The sequence below is a fragment of the Lycium ferocissimum genome, chromosome 11 (genome assembly GCF_029784015.1).
Source record: "Lycium ferocissimum isolate CSIRO_LF1 chromosome 11, AGI_CSIRO_Lferr_CH_V1, whole genome shotgun sequence".
Lineage (NCBI taxonomy): Eukaryota > Viridiplantae > Streptophyta > Magnoliopsida > Solanales > Solanaceae > Lycium > Lycium ferocissimum.
Window position 1 is genome coordinate 56507927 of NC_081352.1, and position 25867 is coordinate 56533793.

General features: G+C 36.0%; 3 protein-coding genes across 4 annotated transcripts; 2 read left to right on the forward strand and 1 right to left on the reverse strand.

The window, feature by feature from the left end:
• The first annotated feature begins 1899 nt into the window (after positions 1-1899).
• On the forward strand, positions 1900-9124 carry LOC132037533 (alpha/beta hydrolase domain-containing protein WAV2). 2 transcript variants are annotated; one of them, XM_059428058.1, is made up of 8 exons: positions 1900-2345; positions 4482-4517; positions 4655-4733; positions 4840-4894; positions 4979-5095; positions 6585-6749; positions 7452-7713; positions 8932-9124. In XM_059428058.1, the coding sequence occupies exons 1-8, from the start codon at positions 2108-2110 to the stop codon at positions 8934-8936; spliced, it is 957 nt and encodes a 318-aa protein (XP_059284041.1). In that variant the 5' UTR covers positions 1900-2107; the 3' UTR covers positions 8937-9124. The 2 variants fall into 2 exon arrangements, with proteins under 2 accessions (XP_059284041.1, XP_059284040.1); XM_059428057.1 differs by lacking the exon at positions 8932-9124 and adding an exon at positions 8387-8883 and having other exon boundaries at positions 1904-2345.
• Positions 9125-14855: 5731 nt separating this feature from the next.
• LOC132037535 (PHD finger protein ALFIN-LIKE 4-like) lies at positions 14856-19333 on the forward strand. The gene is made up of 5 exons (XM_059428060.1): positions 14856-15154; positions 15304-15336; positions 16784-17012; positions 17650-17785; positions 18827-19333. The coding sequence occupies exons 1-5, from the start codon at positions 15058-15060 to the stop codon at positions 19070-19072; spliced, it is 741 nt and encodes a 246-aa protein (XP_059284043.1). The 5' UTR covers positions 14856-15057; the 3' UTR covers positions 19073-19333.
• Positions 19334-20861: 1528 nt separating this feature from the next.
• On the reverse strand, positions 20862-25829 carry LOC132037536 (protein PLASTID MOVEMENT IMPAIRED 1-RELATED 1-like). The gene is made up of 3 exons (XM_059428061.1): positions 24889-25829; positions 22230-24509; positions 20862-22127 (listed from the first exon to the last, which is right to left on the reverse strand). Exons 2-3 carry the CDS (start codon positions 24506-24508, stop codon positions 20981-20983), a joined length of 3426 nt encoding a protein of 1141 aa, XP_059284044.1. The 5' UTR covers position 24509; positions 24889-25829; the 3' UTR covers positions 20862-20980.
• Between the last annotated feature and the right edge of the window lie 38 nt (positions 25830-25867).

Here is a 25867-nt window from a genome sequence, read left to right on the forward strand (position 1 = left end):
AGTTCATCTTAAAAGGGACTATCTTATGCCAAGTCATGGAATTAATCCATGATTTGTCCCTTCTGCTCCTCGCCAAGTTCCAAGCTAATGCCACTGTGAAATTTTCATTGTTTTCAGCAGTCCAGATAGGTTTGTCCTTTGCATTGTTGTAATGGCTACTTAATTACGGTCAAACTCTAGGTTCTTGGCCCAGCTATATATGGGAAGTTTAAAATTTTTCTCATTATATATATATATATATATATATATATATAATAATTGAGTATGTAGTTTAACTTATCCTCATACCCCTCCCCTCTCCCCTCAAACAAAAAAAATAAATAAAATGAACTAGATTACGAAAGAACATTGTATAAGATAAGGAAAAAAATCAGTGAGAACTTTGCAAAAGAAAAAACTGTACTTGATATGAGTTGCGTGACGATACGATAGTTGGGACTGGAAATCATTATTTTATGTAAAGGTGACACAAAAGTTGAACTCGAAGGAATAAGTATTCCAAAGCTATGGTAAAGAAAATATTCGTTCATCCTTATTCAGAGGGCCTTTAGTAAAGAGCATTTTACTTTTAAAATTGAAACTTCTATGCAAATTTAGATTATTCGAATTTCGAAGCGAATACTAGACATCTAGGGGCAGCGGTAGTTGTTAACATCAGGGTTAGATTGTGCGATTTGAGATAGAAAGAAGAAGCAAAAGATAGAACCCGCAAGGATGAACGAGTTGATTGAGCTTTCGAGCCTGCAAGCAAAACCTAATAATTTTAGTACAAATTCTATATATTGAAAACATTACTAAATATATGTAAAATTAAATTCTAAATCGGATTACTAATACTTGAAAGCCTTATCTCAGAGTTTAGAATTTATAAAATTAAATCATGAATTTGTTTTTTATTAAATTTAAATAAAAAAAGAAGAAATATTCCATCTCTGTCCATCCAGATTTTTAGAACATTCCAGATTTTGTTTAGCAAGCTGATGAGTAAAAGTTATACTCCCTCCATTCCATAATAAATGTCAATTTAATTAAAAATACACATAATAAAAAATTAATAATGCAATATAAAGTTTACTAAACTATTCTTATATAATAAAATAAATTACTTTTTTCTCTTAATTAGAGCATGCATGAGCAGTTCTTTTGACATTTAACAATATCAAATTATTATCTACTAGTGCTAGTGATATAAAAGTAGAATTTTTTCTTTATAGAACATTTCAAAAACTTTTAAATAATAAAGATTTGTTGTTTTGTGCATTTGCTCATTATCTTGCTGTCATAATTTTTTGTTTATGCATCAAATTCCTTTTTCTTTCTTTTCTTTTTATTTTTTCATCGAGGTGGTTTTTAAACAACCTTTTCTCGCCACAACAATGATAGACACGGTTTAAGCCATACACACCGACCTTCTGCACTTCACTAAAATTACATTGTGATGTTATTATTGTTGTTGTAATTTGTAAATAAAAAAAACTCAACTAGGAGTTGCATAATCATATTACAACGAAAAAATAAAGCACAAGAAAATTTTGGTTTTTCATTTTTTCTATTTGGTTTGGATGAGAAATTTACATTCTTTCTTTTGGTTAGGATTCAGATTATTTGAAGTAAAACTCAATGAACCAATATATTTAAATATCATTTTTCTATTTATGTGGCGTATAAATATCTTATGTGATTATAGCTGCTTGGTCAAGCTCTAGGAAATTAGAGATGACTATTTCTGGAAAAACAAAATACTTATTTTTATGAAGTTAAACAAAATACTCTTTCATTGTGAAAAATAATCAGGAAATTCGCAAGCAACTTAAAAAAAAAAAAAAAAAAAAAAAAAAGATTAATTGACCAGCGCATAAAATCACAAATCCATCAAAATTCACAAGCAACTGTTAAACTGTACTCCAAATAGGAAATAAACCAATAAATAAATTAAATAAAGTGCTCGTACAAGCAACAAACGCCGTCGTCGATGTCGCAGGTGAAATAAAATTCTCATGAGTGTAGGCATCAATCAATCAGTAAACAACAATTTCTCTCTCAACTCTCAATCCTCCCAATTTAGCAACAAATTTGGCATATATCTACAGTCAATTAGTTACAAAAAATGGTGTCGTACGTGAGCTTATTGATGTATGGAGTGGGAGGGATAGTGGTAGCAGGGATGGCAATACTTGTTGCATTTCAGGAGAAACTAGTGTACGTGCCTGTATTGCCTGGACTGACTAAATCATATCCTATTACTCCCGCTCGGCTTCGACTTCTCTATGAAGATGTGTGGCTTAGATCTTCTGACGGTGTTCGTCTTCATGCTTGGTTCATCAAACTCTTCCCTGACTGCCGAGGTAGAGCACTTGTTTAATTATATTTTAAAGGCATTCCTGATGTGTATTTTTCTTGAGATTTGTGTTTGATGTTTAGTTTAATTATACTCGAAAACTCGTGAGATGAGCATAATTTGGGTATATTTGTGTTTTTTACCAGCACTTACTTGTATTGTTATGTTTAATTATATTCTTTCGGCATTTGCGATGAGTATGTTTGTGTTCGATGTTTACTCTAATTATGCTGAATAACTTGTGAGATGTGGCGTAATTTGGCTATATTTGTGATTTTAAAGTAAGTGCTGGTCAATTAACCCATTTCTTGAAGCTGCTACTGAATTTCCTATTATTTTGACCTAATTTCTGTTGTACAGCATTTTTGCCTAATGTTTTACCTGAATTGGTGATTATGGATGAATGTTTATTGCTGCTCTCAGAATTTGTTAAACTGACATGAGAGTTTCTTTGACCAATTTAATTATATTTTTCAGCATTTGCGATGTGTATGTTTGTGAGATTTGTGTTTGATGTTTGGTCTAATTATACTGGAAAACTAGTGATGAGCGTAATTTGGATGGATTTGTGATTTTAAAGTAAGTGCTGGTCAAAAAAGGCCAGACTAAGCCTCACATGCGCGGGGTCGGGGAAGGGTTTGACCACAAGGGTCTTCAATTAACCAATAATTTTTTAAGCTGCTACTAAGGTAAAACATGATTATTTTGACCTAATTTCGGTTGTACAGTTTCTTTTTTTTTTCTTTTTTTCTTTTTTTATGTTTTACCTGAATCATACGAGAGAATCGGTGATTATGGATGAATGTTTATAGCTGCTACCAAAATTTGTTATGAGAGTTACTTTTACCAAAATTTGTGTTAGATGTTTACTCTAATTAGACTGGAAAATTCGTGAGATGAGTGTAATTTTGGGTGGATTTGTGATTTTAAAGTAAGTGCTGGTAAATTAACCGATTTTTTTTTTTTTTGAATTTGCTACTGAATTTCCTGATTAATTTGACCTAGGTTCGATATGTACTCTAATTATACTGGAAAAGTCGTGAGATGAGTGTAATTTGGGTATATCTGTGATTTTAAAGTAAGTGATGGTAAATTAACCAATTTATTTTGAAATTGCTACTGAATTTCCTGATTATTTTGACCTAATTTCAGTTGCACAGCCTTTTATTTTTATGTTTTACCTGAATTGTTCGAGAGAATAGGTGATTATGGATGAATGTGTATATGGTTACGGAGATTTATGTGCGATATGTACCCTAATTATGCTGAAAACTCGTGAGATGAGCGTAATTTTGATGGATTTGTGATTTTATGTGCTGGTCAATTAATCAATTTTATTTTTTTTTTGCTTGTGAATTTCCTGATTATTTTGACCTAATTTCAGTTGTACAGCTTTTTGTTTTATGTTTTACCTGAATTGTGCGAGGGTATTGGTGATTACAGATTAATGTTTTAGCTGCTACCAATTTTTTGTTAAACTGATGTGAGAGTTTTTGATGAAGTAAACTGATGTGAGAGTTATTCTTACCAAATAAGCATGGTTGATGCGGTTTTCTGATCTGCTCGTCAATTTCTGTTTTGAAGATTCTACTTAGTGATTGACTCGTTGGGTGATTTGATTGTGTAAATGAGCTAAAAGTTTCATTTAAAATGATCATTTCCTGGGTTCAAGAATTCCTATTGCTGCCAATAGTTTTGCCAAAATGTAGTAGCGACAAACTGTTTGAATGCTGCTACAGATGCACATCAATATCTACTAGCTGAGATTAAAAATCCTGATTGTAAATTAGCGTGTATGATAGTGTTTTTCGGTTGACAAGGCAAGAAGTATGGAGGTGGTGCAGGGTTGCTAGTTAGCCATCTGTCACAGGAAAAAAGGAACTTAAGTACAATATCGACATTCACCTTTGAACTCCAAGTCAGTAGCTCATTTGTGTATTTAAACTAAAATATCTTCAGTACACTTCAACCTAACCACCTAGCTGGAGCATGCATCACTATGATGTTTCCGCATTGTTTTCTACTGATACAGGAAGTGGTGCTAAAAGGATTTTAAACTAATTTGGATGTGCTGTCCACTTGTGATTAGTTTTTGATTGCTGGTTAGTGTAATTTAAGCTGAGATAGTATTTTTGTTCTGCAGGTCCAACTATCATATTTTTCCAAGAGAATGCAGGAAGTATCCTTTTGCTATAATGTCTTCTAGAATGATTTACTGACTTTGTTTCCATATTCCTTTTCTTGATCTACCTCTTGCACTCATGTTGTATAAGTCAACACTATCTAGTTTGGATATCCTTTACTAGTTAATTGTAGATATTGCACACCGTCTTGAAATGGTTCGCATAATGTTACAACGTCTGCAATGCAATGTTTTTATGCTTTCCTACCGAGGGTATAAATCATTTCCCGTATTTGTCAGTTTCCTCTCTGTGCTTTGTCTTTGACAATACTGGTGGTTTTTCTTTTTACTTATTTCTAATAATTTTGTTGTAACAAAGTTACGGAGCCAGTGATGGATACCCTTCTCAACACGGGATCATAAAGGATGCTCAGGTTTTGTTAGCTTTCCCAAATTTCATAGATTTTGACCTAAACCCTATCGATGAAATTACATAATTATGCTTGTCTTTTCAAAAGGCTGCACTGGATCATTTAGTTCAGAGGACCGATATTGACACATCAAGAATAGTAGTCTTTGGAAGGTCACTTGGAGGAGCTGTTGGATCTGTTCTTACCAAAAATAATCCTGACAAGGTACTCTAGCAATTAATGATTCTTCTTGTCATGCTGTTAGATGTTAATATTGTTACAAGTCTGATTATCTCTAACTTGTTTAATTTCCTTTTTTACTATTTAAATTAAGCTCAACAAGGGCTCCATCACGGCAAAAGAATTCAGTGTACTTTGTTAACTTTCTTTCAAACTTATATTCTCTGTGGGTACTCTTGGCACCTGATTGAAGTAAATAAATTCAGAGTCACTCTTTGGAGGTTGGTGAGAATACAAGCTTGCGATAACTGAACAAATCTGAGTTTATCACCAGGATGAGAGGGGCAACCTATAACAAATGACGAAGGAAAAAAGAAAACCTACTTTTTTTTGAGAATGAAAAGAAAGCTGCTTTTCTTTTCCTTTACAGTAAAGAACAATCTCTTTGCACCAAAATTATTGACCATGAGATAAGATATTAGCCTGTAATGTAGTATTTTATGTAATACATGTAGAATTACAGGCTACTTATCGTCTGTGTGGGATATCTCATTTTTGTGATGTCTGAATTTAATTTTTTTAATCAGTTTCTCAATGGAGGAGTTTGGGAGGATGTTTGCTTCCATTTTCTCAAATAAAATAAAGGTCCATATAAACTTATGCTGTTAGTCTCTTGGGTGTATACCCTTTACGATTTATCTCGTGACAGTGATGCTCTTTAAGTTTATGATCCTCTTTTGCACTTATTTGTTCATTATGTAACTAGAAACTTATGATGCTCTTGCTACTCCATTTTTTTCTTTAATCTTCATCCATATTACATCCAGTTCATGCATAGGAGAAGAGGTTGGCAACAACAACACACGCAGTGTAGTCCCACAAGTGTGGTCTAGGGAGGGTAGGATGTGCGCAGACCTTACCCCTACCTTTATGGGGTAGAGAGGCTGTTTTCGATAGACCCTCGGCTAGAAAGAAAAGACAGGGATGCGACAACAAATAGCAAGATAAAAAGCATGATATCTAGAAAAATATGACAACAAAATAGCAAGTTAGAAAGCACATGAGGCAACTGATAGTAATACACATTGAAGAAAAGAAACTACGCGATTACTATCTAATACTACTAATACGGCGACCACTCGGCTACCTACTAACCTCGTGGCCTGATCCTCGACCTCCACACCTTTCTATCTAGGGTCATGTCCTCAGTAAGCTGAAGCTGTACCATCTCCTGTCTAATCACCTCCTCCCGTTTTTTTTCGGCCTACCTCTACCTCCTAACTCCCGTTATAGCCAACCTCTCACACCTTTGATTAAGCACGTATCTAGGTCAAGCTGTGCATAGAATAGAGTCCTTGTCTATTTTGTTTAGGGTAATCTGTATGCACCTCTTTTTTGTTTCTTCCCCTTCTGTGTCTGTCTTTCTGGGTTTTATTCCAGACTTTTCTATTCCAAGGTATTTAAATTGCTGAAGGTGCTTATAACTTGTACATGTTTTTGACATTTATATCCTAGTTGTCTTTCACTATTGTAGGTTGCTGGGCTCATTTTGGAGAATACTTTCACCTCTATCCTGGATATGGCTGGAGTTCTCTTGCCATTCTTGAAGTGGGTCATTGGGGGAAGTGGCTCAAAGGGTTTCAAGCTTCTTAACTTTGTTGTTCGATCTCCATGGAATACCATTGATGTCATTGGTGAGGTGAGGATGCATCTGTGTAACACTCTCTGTCCGATTGACTTAAGTTGACTTTTTCTTAAGAGGAATCTTCAAATTTATTATTTATTGACATCTATGAAAAGTAGAGGAAGTTGTGAAGATGTCACTAAAGTTTGCAAAGTTTATAAGTTTAGTTCTTGGAGGGATTAAAATTACATTATAGAAAATAGTTCATAATTTTTAGGATGGACTAAAACAGAACTAGGTAAATTAAATTGGATAGAGGGAGTGAATTTCATGGTTTAACTAATAGTGGACTGTTCTAAAGTAGTAACCAGGACAAAACATTTCAGATACATTTTTCTTAATAAGATCAAATTTTTTGCTAAAACGAACTTTATCTTCTGACATATTTGAATACTGTGAAATGCGCATGAATTTCATTTCAGTTTTATGTTTGTAATTTCATAGATAAGATGCGAATGATGGAAGAGATCTAGTAACTGTTCTTGCACGTTTTGATAACAGTAGGGTTTCTCATCGACCATGAATCTGTATATTTTTATAGTAGCCTGAACCATCTTAGATTTTCTTTATCACCCCCTCCCCCCACCCCCAAACCCCACCACATCTCTTTTTTGGAAAGGAAGCTGGTTGAAATTATGTTTCTGCCTATTGTTGTCCTTGTTATGTTCAAGTTAACTCAGACTTCTGGCTTATATTTTCTGATGCTTTTGAGCGCAGATCAGGCAACCAATCCTCTTCCTATCTGGACTACAAGATGAGATGGTTCCACCATTCCACATGCAGATGCTATATGCAAAGGCAGCTGCACGCAACAGGCAATGCTTATTTGTGGAATTTCCGAGCGGGATGCACATGGATACCTGGTTGGCAGGTGGGGATCACTATTGGAGGACAATTCAGAAATATTTGGAAGAAACTGTTCCAGAGAAGAAGGATGATGAATCAAAGAAGGATAAGGAATTGTCCTCTAAGCAAAATGGTTAGTTGCAGATATCAAACTTCACCTGCTATTATTCTACAATCTTTTCTTCGCTGTATGGTTTTGTGCATCTTAATTTTCGTCTAAGAAAATAATTGTGAAGACATAGATGATAAATTAGAGTTGTATAGGCTGCAAGCCTCCGATAGATACGTTGACAGTCAACTTGAAACTGTCCTGTAAACAAAAACTTGCTCTATCAGAGACTGGGTCAAGTATGATTGATCCTTCTGGATGTCTGAGAGGGAAGTCATGTCCTATTTTATCAGCCTAAGGAAAATCTCTATACCACTTTGTAATGTCTAAAATCTATTGTCTCGAAAATCAACACATAAGATAGAGTTCGGAAAGAACATTTGAGAGAATGATATCCGATCGGTGTCTAATAATTCGTAGAACAGTAAATGCTATTAATTCTTTGGATTTAGCTCCTGTTATAACTCCTTTCCATAACTACAAAATTATTAAGTATTACCTTTCCAAAATTGAATTGCCTGCTACCTCGCATAGCCACTTATCTTCACCTTGTGGATCATTGTTTCTCAATGCGTTGAAGTTTGTATGCTGATGAACTTACAATCTTTACAAGTTTGTATGTGGATGCACTTAAAATCTTTACGAACAATCGTTTCTAGGCTAATTGTGGCTGTTTGGTTTGTGATATCATTTGCAGTATCTTCAGATTCTGTCGCTAGCTGAAATCTTGAGTTTCAGGCAGTTCAGATGTAACTTTGGATTCCAGCATTCAAACACGTTTCTTTTGATGTTGCAGTGACCAAGAGCACTTTGTGATATCAAGTTATGAAAGTGCATCCTTTCAAATTTATTCTTCTGAAGATATTTTTGCTGTCCTATTTTCAGAAGGGCAAAAAGATGTGAATGGTCTTCATTTATACTACATCTCACTAACAATACTAGCCTCTCCAAGTATAGGTCCAGCTGACTCGTGTTGTATGAATAAGGATTCAAATGTTTCAATTGTATGCAAAACGTAAAATGCCGACTCTACTACATAGTGACAGAGGGAAGGCGTTCTCTTGCCTGAATGGGTTACTCTTATTTTGGTGTGATGCTTTTTCTTCAAACCGAGCTATAATTGGTGAACCTTCAGTCTATGTATTCAATCTGTTTGTATGTTTCCCTTAGTTATTACTACCTTATTTTCGTCAATTGATGAGGTAAAAATGCTTTACTCTGGGAAATTCTTTCGTGCAACAGATTGACGCATCGTCAATTGATGAGGTGAAAATGCTTTACTCTGGGAAATTCTTTCGTGCAACAGATTGACTCAGCATATAGAAGCAGAATGGAATTAAGAGAACTCGGTTTCTTTTATGCGTGAATGAATGGAAATGAAGTTCGGATATACAAGAACAAACATTTCTCAGATAGTATTAATGACACAGAATATTTAATCAGTAAGGATCTTGTACATCAGGACTAGGGGGGGCAAATGGGCGGGTCGAGTCGGATATGGGTCGGGTCGAAAATGGGTTGACAAAAAACGGATCAATTACCCGACCCACTCATATTTAACACGATTAAAAAATGGGTTACCCGACGGATAATATGGATATCCATATTATCCAAAGCTACTTCAAAGATATTGGCTTAATGTAGCCAATATGGAGAAGATTAATTTACCGTTGTGTCCACAAATCCAATCCCTAGTACATAGTTCCGCCTCAACATTTGTGGGAAGAATAGAACTTCGAACCTTTTCAATAACACGACCTCAAAAAAAAATCTTTTTTGGAAACTATCCACCCAACCCCACCACCCATTCCAACCAACCAAAATGCCCACACCCAACGACTATCCTCGAACACACTTCATCTTCACCTACCCACCCCAACTCCACCCCATCCCACACCACTACTCCACCCAACCCTCACCCACCCCCCTTCCAAAGCGTTTACTTCATATATGACTACTTTGCACTTTAAAGACAACCCCAAAAGGTGACTATGTTTGTAAACTAGCCATTTTTTAAATGTGACACAAAAAATGACTATTTTTTGTAAATTGGCCATTTTTGAAAAGTGACATAAAAATGGTTATTTTTGCAAAAACATATTTCTTGCAAAACGACAGAAAATGCAAATTTGCAAAAATAGCAACTTTTTTTTGTCATTTTTCAAAAAATATCACTTTACAAAAGTAGCCATTTTTGTGTCACTTTAAAAAAATGGCTATTTTACAAAAGTGACCACTATTTGAGAAATGGCACATTGCAAAAATGGTTATTTTAATACTTTCACAAAGAAGCTATTTTAAAAAATGGCTACTTTTGCAAAGTAGTTAGTTTTTAAAGTAACTACTTTCACAAAATGACTATTCATGAAAATTGACTACTTTCAAAAAGTGACTATTTTTAAAAAATATCTACTTTCACAAAGTGGCTATTTCTAAAAGTGACTACTTTTGCAAAATGACTATTTTTGAAAAGTAGCTACTTTTCGCAAGTAATATTTTGAAAAAGCGGCTACTTTTGTAATGTGATTACTTTTGTAAAGTTGCTATTTTTGAAAGTTGCTACTTTCACAAAATGTCTAATTTTGCAAAGTTGAGAGATAGGGGGTGGTGGTAGGGAGGTGAGAGGTAGGGGTTGGGGGTAGGTGGTGATAGGCGTAGGGGTAGGGAGGGAGGTAGTGGGGGGTGGTGGGGCGGTGGTAGGAGGGGGTGGTTAAGTGGTGGGGTGGGGTGGGGGTAGTGAGGGTGTAGGGGTGGTTAGGTGGTGGGCGGGGTAGGAGGGGGTGGTTAAGTGGTGGCGTGGGGTGGGGGTAGTGAGGGTGTAGGGGTGGTTAGGTGGTGGGGTAAGAGGGGGTCGTTAAGGAACTTGTTTTCCTAGAGAAAATATTTTCCAAAACATTTTGACCAACCAAATATGGAAAAATTGAAAAACATTTCCTTCATACCAAACACACTCATATGTTGGGGTTTTATCCATTTTACCCATTAATATACCCATATTTTAAGTGGATAATATGGATCGACTCGTATTGAACCCATATTAAATGAGTTGGGTATTCAACCCATTTAAAATGGGTTGGATCGGGCGGATAATCATATTTTTTACCCATTTTGCCACCTCTAATCAGGACTATTAGCTTAAAGCTGGTGAGGTTATTTTGAACACTTGTTCGTCTTCAATTGCCGAGTTTTGAAATACAACTTGCATAACCTGCCATCGAATTGATAACATAGAGCATTGGGCGATCAATGCTATATATCATTTGATGCAATCTGATGAAGAGTGCAATTTTAACAACAACATACCTAGATTAGTCCCACAAGTGAGGCCTGTGGAGGGTCAGATGTATAAAAATCTCTACCTTTTGGGGTAGGGAGACCGAAATACAAGAAAAAGAATATTACACCTGAATATGAAAATGTGCAATCTAATATATCTCAAATTACCATTTGGCGGAAGACATCATTGCTTGTAATTTAACAGGAGTAACGTTTATAATTGGAAATATATTTAGTAGGTGTTTGGCCATGAAAATCAAATATTGTTTACTTTGTTTGGAATTTTTTAAGTTTGAGCTGAAGATGGAGTAGTGTTTGGTTATAGTTTTTGCAAAAAGATATTTGATTGTATAAATGTATTGAAAGTTAAAAACATGGGTTTAGGTGTTCTCCAAATTCCAAATACAACTTAATACTTTATAACCTATAGGCCCAAACCCTCGACAATCCCTTATGGTCATCGAGATTTTTCACTTAGACACATTAACTAAGTCTTGTTCCATTTAGACACATGATGTAGGATCGACTGTGTCATTTAGATACGACTGTGTCATTTAGATACTTTTTGTATAATTTGTCAAATAGATAGAGCGAGTGTAACTTGTCAAAACAGCAAATAATGACAAGTGGCATATATATACCAAAGGCAATTACTATTAAAGAATGTATTTTAGTACTAGTAATTAATTACTACAGTAACATTTACACAAAACAAAAAAAGTTACAGGTCACCGCTGACCTTCACCCCCCGCCCTTCATCTTCTCCGATGAGTCAACGCCGGAGCTCCGGCGAAACCCAAGCAACTACACCACTGACAGCTCCCCTTCCCCTTCATCGCTCCAAACAACAAGCAACCCCAGCCCCTTCGACTCTGATTTTTAGTGAGAAATCTCCATTGTTGTACCCAATTTGTTCTCCATCTCCTTCCTTGAATAAACTACTGGTCCATTCTACTTTAAAGGTTTAATTTTATCCTTTTTCTACTTTTGTTTTTTCGCGCTGATGACGGATCGTTCTGATACACTTGAATATGTTTGAAGTTGCTATTTTTTTTTTTAATTGTAGTTTGGAAATCGCCTGGAGATGGGAAAGTGCTATCCTAGAGTGAGCGAAGAGTATGAGCTTTTTCTTAAAAATGGTGGGAGTAAAGAAAGAGATTGGTGAAATTTGCTATTTTCTTGTTATTTTTCCTAAAAATGGTGGGAGTAGTTTGAATTTGCTATTTTCTTATTAATGGAGTCTTCTAGAAGGTGGTGGTTTAAGGTAGAGGAACGGTTCGAAGAAGAGAGAAGGAAAAAGAAAGATTAAAAAAAAAATAAAAAAATTGTAAAATTTAAGGTCTACAACCCTGTTTAGTATGCAATTCACCCAAGTTATCAGGTCAGTAAAAAATGTCTAGTGACATAATCGAACCTTACCTCACGTGTTTAAATGAAACAAAATTTAATTATTTAAGTGAAAAATGTCGACTACTACAAGGGATTGTGACGGGTTTGGCCTAACTTGTAAGGTAAACTTAATCTTTAGAATATACTAATTGCACTGTCTTTATCAACACTTATTGTTAGTCTAAACAATCTGAGACCATAATTATCCCAACAAACAAAAATTAACATTAACCAGAGCAAAATTTTCCAATTCACCAGCCCCAAATCGAATTCCAGTGCCATTTTAACCAACTCTATCCTCACCCAATCAACACGTGGACTCTATTCAGTAGCCAAATATACAACAAAGTGACTAAAAAAAATAGAGTTCGGAATTAAAATGACTCAATAAAAAACTAAGTGAATCAAAATACCCAACAAAAAAAAAGCTACAAAACTACCTTTAGCGCAGTACAGTTCACGGAGACGGAGCCGTTAACTGCTAATACTGCGCTAAAGATTTTTTTTTTTTTTTTGTATAGCGCGCAGTAAAATACTGCGCTACAACGAGCACTAAAAAAAAAAATTGGTAAAATTTTTTTTTGGCAACACTTAGTGTATTTTTTCATATTTTGACCAACGATTAGTCGTGTATCAAGACTCCGAAACGTCAATATTTTATATAGAACTTGATATTTTTTTCTTCGTACAATAATATAGGCTCAATACATCAAGGATGCGTAGACGTTCGGATCGTCATTTTAGGGGTTGAAAAGGTACCCGAAGTAAGTTTTGTTTGAAAAAATGTAGTGTTTGACTGTAAGGTTATTTTAGTCAACTTTATATGTCGAGAAAATTAGTCAGCTTTATTTTCAAAAATTGAAACCACAGAAGTGAATTGACATTCACAGCTACATTACCGCGGGGTTTTTACGTTGAAATCTATTGCGTATCTTCATATTATAAGTAAATAAAACTAAAAAATTTACGCTAATTTGGGGGAAAATTGAAATTGAATGGAATAGAAGGTGTTTTTTAAAAATCAGCTCGGCCAAACTGCTTTGCGGCCGTTTGTCCGTATAGATCTCGGAAAAATACCCAAAATTAAAAAAAAAAACATCGCGTAAATCAGACGTCCGAGCGCAAAGTTATGAGCATCTAAAGTTTGATCACTTTACAACTAGCTTTTCTCCCTATATTTTTTAAATACTTTTTTATCAAATTAAATTAGATTTATATTGAAAATAAAGTTATGTCTTGATTAAAAAATAATACGCTTAAATCAAAATCTTAAAACTTAAACCTAAAGTTTCCAAACAAAACTTACTTCGGGTACCTTTTCAACTCCTAAAACGACGATCCGAACGCTTATGTATCTTTGATATATTGAGCCTACATTATAGTACACAAAAAAAATCAGGTTCTAAGTCTTGATACACGACTAACCGTTGGTCAAAGTATTAAAAAGAGAACTTTAAGTGTTGCAAAAAAAAAAAAAAGATTTATTAAAATAAGAAATCGCGTAAATCGGACGTCCGAGCGCAAAAAATTGCGTATATTCGAAATAAAGTTACGTATTAAAAAATAACACACTTAAATCTAAACCCTAAAAATAAAAAAATTTAAGCTAATGACAACAAGTCTTCAAATAAAAATGGACGTTTATGTATATAGAACACTCAAACCTAAAGTTTTCAAATAAAATTTACTTCGGGCACCTTTTCAACCCCTAAAATGACTATCCGACGTCTACGTATCCTTGATGTATTTGGCCTACATTATTATACGCAGAAAAAAATATCAGGTTCTATATAAAATATTGTCGTTTCGGAGTCCTGACACACAATTAATCATTGATCAAAGTATGAAAAAAACACTAAGTGTTACAAAAAAAAAAAAAAAGTTGGCCAAAAAACACTAAGTTTTTTTAAACAAAATTTACTTTGGGCACTTTTTCAACCCCTAAAATGACGATCCGAACGTCTACGTATCCTTAATGTATTGAGCCTATATTATTGTACGCAGAAAAAAATATCAGGTTCTATATAAAATATTGACGTTTCGGAATCTTGACACAAGACCAATCGTTGGTCAAAGTATGAAAAAACACACTAAGTGTTGCAAAAAAAAAAGTTTACCAAATTTTTTTTTTTTAGTGCTCGCTAAAGCGCAGTATTTTACTGTGCTATACAAAAAAAAAAAAATTCTTTAAGCAGTTAACGGCTCGGTCTCCGTGAACTGTAAGGCAGTTTTGTAGCTTTTTTTTTAATTGGGGTATTTTGATTTACTTGATTTTTTATTGAGTCATTTTGGTTCCGGACTCCTAAAAAAACTCACCCCCTGGTGTACATTAGCATTTCTCTTTTGTCCTTTTTTGCTATTCATCTTATCCAAGACGAACCTCAATCCCCATTTTAAAACTATTTGAAACCTCACGTCCACCAATAAAATTCCTCCACGTCAGTACCACACCTACTGCATTGCTCCAATGCAGCAATTCTTCATCCAAATTTGTCTCTGTTTTTATTTCCACTTCGGTTCATTTACCACCTGTTGTACCTTTTACTCATCATCTGACCAAATTCACCCCACAAAAAAAAACATACAATTACAAGAATACCCTTGTTCATTTCTTTACCTTTATATTCCTTTCGTGCCTAAAAAGTTGTTGAAAATACTTTGAAACAGAGGCAAAAAAAAGAGAGTGACAGTGTAATTGTAGCAATGGAGGGTGGTGCACAGTATAATCCCCGCACTGTAGAAGAAGTATTTAGAGATTTTAAGGGGCGTCGAGCTGGCATGATCAAAGCCCTCACTACTGGTATGTTATAATAATATTTCCACTTATACACTGGAATTTTTCTTTCTTTTTTTTGGTTTTAGCCCACTAGTTTTTTTTGGCCTTTTTGGGTTTTGGGTTATGCTACATTCTGATCATTGTTGTTTAATGTTGTTTTTTTGCTTTTGCAGATGTTGAGGATTTTTATCAGCAGTGTGACCCAGGTTAGTTAGGGATCTTTTTATGTTCTTTTTGATAAAAATTTCAACATTTGGTATATGTGTGTTTTAATTATTTTTTCCCCTGGAAAATGCTTTACGCTATTTTTTCCCCCGTTGGGTGTATTTTGCTTTGTGTGTGTTTGTTCTCAGTTCTTAAGGTTTTGAATTTGACTGGATTTGGTTGGTTTTGAGTTTTAATGTTATTTGCCTGCTAATTCAGTAATTGCTTTTCAAGAAGAGTGAACATGTACTCAGTACCAGTTTCTCAAAAAAAGAAGAGTGAACATGTACAACACATTTATTGGGTGTACAGATTAACAATTTTTTACTGTTTTTGATGTGACACAAATGAAATCTTTTATTTTATTTTAAATTTGAGATAATAAGGCATTATTCTGTAATCAAATTTCGGGGTTTGGGTTAAAGGACAGAAGAATGTAGATGAACTTTATCATTAACAAAAAAAAAAAAAAAAAAAAAACAATTTACTTAATGTGCTAAACATGAAACTTGTGGGTTGTCTGTTTTCTGTTTTCTGGCCATGACTGTTCTTTTTGAGGTAGCAGTGCTGTCTTCTTTGCTGTGTATATATGGTATACCATGTTTTGATTTTGCTCGACTTACTGTGTTTTAACTGGGAAAAAAGCATTTACTGTTAAACATGATATTTAAAATATCACATCCAGTTCAAAATTTTGGAGTTTGATATGGTATTCACTGCTTGCTTCTAGAGCTGTTTATAATGCTTCAAGAACATTTTTCTCCCTGAGTTTGTTTTGCCCAAAACTGCTACCTCTTCTGTCTGCAGTTGTGTGCAATGATGTGAATTCGTTGTGAGAGGAAAAAACTTTAATTGAATTGTGGGCAAATTCTCAGTGATTAAGCTTTGTGCTCACATTGAAATTGCCATGTACTGGTTGGTTGGAGTTCAACTGGAGATGAGAAAATCATTATCACGGTGTTATCCACTTAATATGTGTCGTCCCTCAACAACATGACTCCGGCAATCAATCACTTGATGTTTAAAGTTTTCATAGCTTGGAAAATATTGGTCTAACTTCATATATGGGCTTCATTTTTTGGCTTTGATTGAATAGGTATTGCTAATGTGGGGCTCATTTTCTGTTGGATCCTTTCTTGCTTACTGAGCAGCTTTATTATTGGCTTAAGTCTCAAATTGTTAATTTTATGTACTCTAGTTTATGATTTCAGCAAACTATAATAGTTTTTCTTCATCAAATTTATAAATTTCGTGACAAAAGATTGAAGTTAGTGCCTGATTTTGAGGCTAAAATACTTTTTGCATTATAAAGATATGGGTGAATCGAATGTTTATTCTGCCTTCCCTGCAGTAAGATGCCGTCTTTTATTGAACGAGTTTTTTTCCTGATTGAGATTAGTCGATGCTCACATTCTCTTTCTCACTTCACATTGGATGGAAACCTTGCAGAAAAGGAAAATCTGTGCCTTTATGGATTTCCTAGCGCGCAGTGGGAAGTGAATTTGCCTGCCGAGGAGGTGCCTCCTGAGCTACCAGAGCCAGCATTAGGTATAAACTTTGCTAGAGATGGGATGCAAGAAAAGGACTGGTTGGCTCTAGTTGCTGTCCATAGTGATGCATGGCTACTCTCTGTTTCCTTCTATTTTGGTGCCAGATTTGGCTTTGATAAAGCTGACAGGTAAACTCAATTCTATAACAATCTTTAAGAAAACAGTTTCTTGGTCCATCTGTGCTTTCTTCTGGTTTTCTATCTTTATAGGCCAGCTTCAAGTGATTTATTTGTTTATATTTTCTTTTTTTCCTTTGTAATCTATCATAACTGTGTGTTTTGTTCAAATTTCTCCTTCCCAGTTGCCTCTTGCTGCAATGACTAAACAATGTGACTTTGTAAAGCATTCTGGAGATATGCTTATAATCAGAAGTGAATCTAGAATTTCTGGAACATGGGTTTTAAAAAAAAGAAGGAAAAAATGTATGAAGTGGGAATTGATCCCTAGTCCTCTAGATAAATAATTCAACCTTAAACCAAGTGCACCATTTAGCCTTTCTGTAGCATGAGTTCCAGGCTTCCAACATATAATATTATATACTAATTTTAGAAAATATATACATAAAATACCTAGTTTTACAGAGAGACCATGTGTTCACGTGCCTCATGTTTACCACCTAAAATCGCCCCTGCTTATAATTACACCTTGTCAGACATCTGTGTGCTTGCTCTAATGTAGAAATGCAGTTATTTCCTTGGTGTGGTAGTCTACTGAGTATGGGAAGTTTCATCACTTTGCTGAATCTTTTTGATCTCCTTGATCTAGGAAACGCCTTTTCAACATGATGAATGATCTGCCAACAATATATGAAGTTGTTACTGGAGTGGCCAAGAAGCAAGTAAAGGATAAATCAACTGTTTCAAATCACAGCAGCAACAAGTCAAAGTCAAATTCTAAAGCGGTACAGTTGGAAACCTCTCCTATCCCCCATCCTTCTCCCTTTCCTCAAAAAGATGTTGTTTGTTGGATAATAGTAGTTGTGCAGTACTCTTTAATGGATTCCCCTTGAAAGTGTTTAATTTAAAATCTTCAGCCCTGTGACATCGCCGCTGAATATTTTGCCTCGAAATGTATGGTTGTTGGACCAAAGATATGGTTAATGGATCCCTAAATGGATCCTCTGTGGTTTGAGCCTCAAAAGTTAATTGTTTAGTCATTTTCTTGTATAATTGTTTACCTAGGTGTTCGATGTAGAAACAGAATAGGCTTGGGTCTATACATTTCTGGGCAGGTCAGGAGTGGTTGCCCGCTTCTAGTTTGAGGAAGGCTTACTACTCAGTTAAAGTGATTTGAACTAGAGTAATTACAGTTGTTTTGTATGCTTAAGTTTGTTAGAAGAGGCTTTCGGGTGCATAGGGTAAAGTCAGTACTGGAGTTATTCCAAAGAGGTATAGTGTGAGGTCAAGGATGAGACTCCCATGAAACCTTAGTATTGTGTTTTTTTTAAAAAAATTCATCCAACGTATTTTATGTCTACCTCAACTCCTGATAACTGACCTTTCGCATTGTAGGTTCTTAATCTAAAATCATTTTGCGATTTTCGCACTGCTCTTGTGCAACATTCTTACATTGTATTTTCCTTTGCCCCAACTTTTGTACGTTTTTGTTTGTCTTCAGTGAATAGAATCAAACTGCTTCAAAAAATGAACCTTCTCTTCTCAAAAGAAAAAAAGAACATGTGCCTTCTTGCTGTTGCTTTTGTGCTAAGTTTACTGTCTTCTGATTCCAGTGCAGTATCCTCATTTAGACTTTTGATGTTACTGTGTCTGCGACATTGTCATTATGGCTATCTGAACGCACCAGGCCTCATGTAACCTATATCTATTTGATAACATCTTAGTAATAAATCCATGCTTCATTGGTAGTAATAAATCCATGCCTCATTGGCTTTTCTCCATGCATGGCCTAGCGGATATTGAGATTGTTTTATTTTAAATCTCAGGGTAAATACTCAAAGCCTCAAGTAAAAGAAGAGGATGATGGATTCGATGAGGAAGAAGATGATGAACATGGCGACACTCTGTGTGGTGCATGCGGTGAGAACTATGCTTCAGATGAATTCTGGATCTGCTGTGACATATGTGAGAGGTGGTTCCATGGCAAGTGTGTGAAGATCACCCCTGCCAGGGCCGAGCATATAAAGCAGTACAAATGCCCTTCATGCAGCAACAAGAGGATACGCCCGTGAAATCCCCTATCAGATATTTGCTGAGTTCCACAACTTGTAATTGTTCATGTGAACTCAGCTCACTGCCATCTTACAATATCAGCAAGCCATGTGTAGTCGGGGTTCTGGTCTCAAACATTTATTTATCAGGATGCTTTACTAGTTTAGTTCTCTTTAGGCAGGCACTCTTTTATTCAACTCTAAACAATTTGATATTTAGGGATTTTAATCTTATGAGGTGCATATTTCAGTATCAATGCTAACTAATGCAGTTCATCTGGAGCATGTTGTGGCAGCTATATTTTTTGTTTTGTCAATTAAATGGGTGCTCCTTGTTTGATCATAAAATGTGTTCTCCGTAATTTCGAACACAATCAAATGATGTGTTTTTGGAATGACTGCTCTGACCATTTGCCTCTCCATGGTTACAGCTTATGACCTAGTTGACAAGTTATAGATTAGGTGGAATAAAACATGCCAATCAAGGTTGAATTATGCACTTAATGGGCGCTGTCAGAAGTGTGAGATACCTGTGCTGGTCTTATACCAGTTTCAATGTTGTGAGATTCCTGTGCTGGTCTTATAGTAGCTTCATACATTGAAACTATATATTCTCTGCTGTATCTACCAGCTGCTGTCTTGGACCAACGTGAAATCCTTTATTGCATTGTGGAATATCCTATATCTTGTATCTTCACAAAATACCCTTTGAATAACTTACTTATGATGCCTGAACCTATTGTTTCCCCATTAAGCTTCTGTGACTATTAGCATGAGTCTCTTTCCTTTCAACTATGCTTTTTTCTGTTCTAGAATACACTACTCCCTTGGAAAAGAATCATCATTGTCATCCTTGATGTAATTAAATTTTATTTTTAACATGACACATTGAGAAGATATATTCACCCTCTTAAGGCAGCAAAAAGCACTTTCCAAGTTGGCAGACTTTGTGGCTTAATTCATACCTAAGCCAGTTGCATTAAGCATCAATTACTTCAATATCAAACGGATATATAGCATTCTTATTGCTCCTTTTGGTTTTTGTCTTTCACTCTCCAACTTTCTCTGGTACATACCTTGAGAGATCAACCCCCTAATAGTTTGAGATTCATGTGAACTTCAAGGGGTAAAAACAAAAAGAAGGCTATCTGAAGCATGGAAATCGGACATCTACTTCAAATTGTTAGGTAATACCCCCTCCGGTTCAATTTATTTGTCTTAATTTGACCCGACACGGAGTTTTAAAAAGTAAAGGAGATTTTTGAATCTTGTAGTCTTAAACTAAAGATATGTGTAATGCACTAAAATGTCCTTTAATCTTGTGGTCTAACTCTTGAACATTGACTTATGAAACGTTGAAATTAAAGAATTGCTAAATTAGAAAAAATACATTCTTTTTTTAACAGACTAAAAAGGAAAGGAAAGTAAAACAAACAAAATTGAATCAGATGGAACAATTGTTTAAACCCTTAGACCTTAAAAAAATAATGTCGCCAATACGATTCTTTATCACGGTTGTAGGAATTCTTGTTTAAACATTTTGACCTTAAAAAAACAATGTAGCGAATATGATTCTTTATTGCGGTTGCTGGAATTCTTGCAAGTTACACTAACCAGTTCAATTGAAACTAAGAAGCGACCTGAAAAGAATATAGAAGAAAGAGGCAATATATCTTCAAATGACTCGTCATATGCAAGTATGTATGTTACCATGCATAAGTGATTTTACCAAAAGCATGTTATGGAGAAAGAACACTTAATGAGAAAGTACGTCATTACTTGGTCTCTACCAAAAACACATTTCAACCCATTTTGGAAAAAGGAACTCTTGTGATATACAAGCTTTTCTTTTCTTCTCTTTAATTGTCTTTTTCGGGGGGATGGCAACTGGAAAAATTCCATCATATAAATAAATCATGTTCTACACTGCTACCTCAATCTAATTTTTTCATTAGGAAATATAACATTTGGATTTCGGATATGTGGATTTAATGCAGCTAATTCCTTCCATTTAGCCCCTGTACCATGGACGCGTGATGATATACTCCATAACGTCTCACCAGGCTGCACTGTTGTAGTTGCTGAAGAAGCAACTGCTATGGAAGATTTATTACCAGCCTTAGACTTCATTAATGGATGCTTATTCTTCTTTCCCATTCCATTCGCGAGTAACCAACGCGATCCAGACTGTTGTTGAGTTGACGAACCCCATGATTTCTTTTTACCTTGTTCTGTCTTTAAACCTGCAACATGCACTTCAGTGATTTTGTACTGAGGGATTTGTTCTTCCTCAGGAATGTTACCTCCTTTGATCCCCACAGCAGACTCCTTTTTGTGGGGCTCGGGTTCATCATCATCGTCGTCGTCGTCTTCATTGCTGTGAGAAACTGTGCTGTATATCTTAGGTTTAGGTGTTACAAACACTCTCTCCACTTGAACAAGAGCAAGCATAGGGGTACCAACTGGCTCATAATTCCTTAAAGGATCACGAAGCTGCACCATTAGGGCCACTGTAAAGCTGTTTCCCAACAATCCGCAATTCTTACCCTTGCCACGTCTCTTCGACCTGCCTCGAAACAAGTCAGTGCATGTAGCATGATGGGCTGCAAGTAGTTTGGAGGTCCGCTCACTGATTTCATCTGCATCGTCAATTTCTCCCGCGTCCAACCTCATCCATTCTTCAAGAGTGAGGGATAAGCCTATAAGCCCATCAACATCACCACCACCATTGTCTTGAACGTCCAGTAGCTGCAATCCACCTGTTCCTTCTAGACCTACAGATCCTCCAAAGTTGACCTTCTTTCCCTCGATGGCTGAAAACTCACCAATGGATTGTGGGCTTACATTCGAAGGTATGTCCTCATCTGACATGCCTGACTGTATTCTCAAACCCTCAATTGAAAGGGCTTCAATTTTATCCATCGCCAAAGGAGCAAGGTCCTCTAATGATACGTATTCTGATTTGTTCTCAGCATCAAGAGAGTTACTGGACTTTGGTCTCTGCAAATTTACCTTTTTGCTTTGAGTACCAGCCATATTTTGTCCAAAATCAAATTCATGCTGTAACGAATCTTGTCTGCAGTAGGTGCAAGTTATATAAGACAATTTCGTAATAGCAATAATGTAATGGATATGTGCAATTTCAAATATAAAACAGAATGTGAAAAGAAATTCAAACCTCACAGTTCCTTCAAAGCTTGGTGCAGTTTCCCATCCTATATGTTGCATGGTCTGCCCAGTAATATCTTCCAAAGGCATCAATTTATTTGCCTGAATAGAGAGCTTTTCAATCCCAATGGAAGCTAAATGATGCAGTATGTCCATTATACCAGATCCCATTTCTGCAGGAACCACCACTGGACTGGATACCTGCATTATCAAACTCCCCCCACCCTTGGCTTTCTTGAAAACTGCAGGGTTCATTGACCTTAAAAATCCTCCATTTTTAGTCTTAATGAAGGGTCCCAAGCCTTCTCCCAGAGGAGGCAATTGGTGAGGGTCCTCAAGAGGAGTATCAATTGGGCTCCCAAACCCGCTTGAGCTCTTAGGAGGGGAATATTGAAATGCCCTCTCGTTCAAGCCCCATTCACGCATCAAAACTTCTGTCTCCAAGTCCTCCAACATGGAGGCCCTGGTTTTATTGCTTGTTTCTTCAATTTCTATCTTTGGCATCTCCATATAAGAATCGACATTAGATGAACAATCAAAATCCTCATAAATGCTCCTCCAATCGGGTCCAGTTGGAGAATCACAAGAAAATTCTTGGTGATCAGTGTCCATATCAAAGTTAAACAAGGAACCCCCACCGGCTAGAGTATCCTTCTCAAATTGCCTCAACAGTCGTTCTCTTGGGGAATCAGGCTCACTTTCAGAACTCGGGGCAAATGGACTGTCCTCTATCCCTAGCATATCCAGAAAATCACTAGCCACAGATTCAGTGTCGCAATCCAAGCTTAGGGATTTTCCCTTCCTAAGCTCCCCAAAATTCTCTTCGATGTCCAAGCCTTCATCAGGATTTATAACTTCATTTTCATCTTCTTGAGAATCTAATCCCTCATTTGCCAAGTCAGAGACACTCTTTAATGCAGACTCCAATTCTTTCATGATTGATTCTTTGGAAGATTCATCTGTCTTGAAATTGCAGGCACTCACCTCTTCATTCTCAGTGTCAACATCCTTGGACAACAATGCAAGCTGTGGCTCCTCTTCACGGGACATCCAAAGACTACTATCAGGTTCAACATTCTCTTCCAAAGGAGCCTCACTAGTTTCCGTGGTATCTTCTTCTCCCTCCCATACCTCTGAGGCAGCTTCTACAGCTTGATCTCTGATAGAAACCTCACTTAAGTGACCCCCATTTTCAGCATTTCCCTTCTCAGGCTCCGATAACAAGGCTAATTCAGGTTTGAGGGTCTTAACATCATTACAGAATACATCTATCTGCGGTTTGCAATCAACTGAAGATTCCACTTTCTCTTCCTCAAGTTTCTGATACAGCACATTGACAGATATGTTATGTTCAGACGAAGGAACTGGTAAAACCTCATGAAGATCTTTTATATCCTCTGCGGAACGCTGTGAAGCAGAAGATCGAGCCGGAAGGCTTCCCGCTCGCCTTGTTGTACTCCTCAGCTCATCATTTTGCTCACATTGTGCCAAAAGTTTAGCTGCATTTTCACTATTGCGCCTCAAATTGTTCCCCTCGAGAAGAAGACTCCTGTTGCTGGGAAACACAGTGAAAGTTTTCCCAACTATGTGATACTCAAAACTGACATACATAATTGCACCTTTAGCCCTACCTGACAACCTGAAACTAGTCGTCCACTTGCCCGAGCTATTCTCCTCCAGTTCATCCAATGCAAGAGGAAGCAACCTGGTAAGATCAACCCGATGCTTTCCCAAATCAAGCTCAGCAGTACCAAATATCGAAGCATACAACAAGAAATGTTTCGCCTCGTACTTAGCTGATTGGTTGGGGCCATTCTTACTACCAGATATAGAACATGTATGTGTCAACTGTTCCTCAAACTCAGCTATCCCTTCTGAAACCACAACTGGACAAGTCGTTAACTCGCCATCACGTCTCTTCCAATGCACAACAAGGCAAAGCTCATCAAACAATGTTGGTAGCCCTTCAATAGAATGAACTTGAACAGAAAAACAACAATTAAATTTTTTGTTCCTAACAGCTAGGGACTTTAAGCCCTTCCAACTCCATATAGATTTCTTACTCTCCTTCTCTATCGAATCTCTACCATCATCTTTATTCTTCGATTTCGCGTCGAATAAATGTGTTTTTCGGGCAGACTTAGAATAATTACTATCCTGTAACATCAAACTCCTCCTTCCAATTTTATCCAAATATAAGGCTTTATTTAGAACTTCAATATCACCCAACAATTTCTCATTTCCAGAATTTGAACCCCTTTTCTTCAAAGAATCCATTTTTGACATCATTCTACAAGAATAACATAATCTTTCAGTTATACAAAAACCAATATCACATAATATCAAGAATACAATTCACAAAATTGTAAATGTAATACAATTCAAGATTCAAAATTTCTCTATGCTTAAGCAAGATTAGCCTGTGAAAGAATTTACATTATGAAAAAAGAAGAAGATAACTTTCTTCAGAAAGAGAGGTAAAAGAAAAAAAAAATTAATTCATAGGTTCTATCGACATTGAATCTTGTAATTGAGCATCAAATTTGTCTGCAAGTTCTGAACATAAACAAAAAAACTGTCCTATTTAACATAAAAAATGAACTTTTTATTTTTCACATGAAGAAAATGAAATTTGGAAAAGAAGAATAGATAGAGTTTGAATTTCTTACAAGTTTTGAATTAGCGATCTATTAGGCGAGTGTTTCTCCTTTATTATGATTGTCTCAAAACATGTTTCATTTCTCTCTCTATTTTGGCGTGGTCTTGTTTATTTTAAAAGTTCAAACGTAGATAAAATTACACAAATGGTCCCTTATATTTGAAAATAGGTTCAAAATAGCCCCCCTTAAGTATGTACTTAACAGTTTTGGTTATTAAGTTTGCCAAAAGTTAACACTTTTAGCCTCTATCAGATATTTACCGAACTGTCTGTTAGATTTGATGGGAGCTAATACAACAAAGAGAAAAAATCATGAGAACTGACATTTAGAGGTACATTTTTTGTAGTTTACCGAATTCACATTAAGTTTTCTCATTAATCAATTATTAAGAATAATAAAATGAAAACCTCAATGGGTACACACATATTACATAAAAGGTCCACAAGCTTGAGATGTTCAGGTCACACAACCTTCATGGATAGTGAGGAATATACTGAATACTAAAGAAACTTTTGTCCAAGCTAGTCACGGTGATGTAGAGGAGGTAAACATGATCACTTTCTCTATTAAAAAGATCTATCTGCAATTAAGAGGGCTATGTGAAAGGGGTCATAATAGATGGAGGATCGGGGGTGGACATATGCCCCTCTCTACTTTGCAAAGTCTGAAAATCAACCCCAACAAGATTTAGGCCAACAACATGTGTGTCCATGCTTATGATGGTTCAAGAAGGGACAAGATCAGTGAGATTGAGTAGATGACAATTAGGCTGGTGGACTTTGAGATTATGTTCCAGATAATGCACATGGACACATCCTATAATTTTCTTCTAGGAAGGTCATGGATTTACATGGCTCGGGCAGTCCCATCCACTCTATATCAGGTTATTAAGTATGAGTACAACCACCAGGAAATCATCGTTCATGGGGAGGATGACCTGTCCATTTACCTAGACCCACCACCAGGAAATCATCGTTCATGGGGAGGA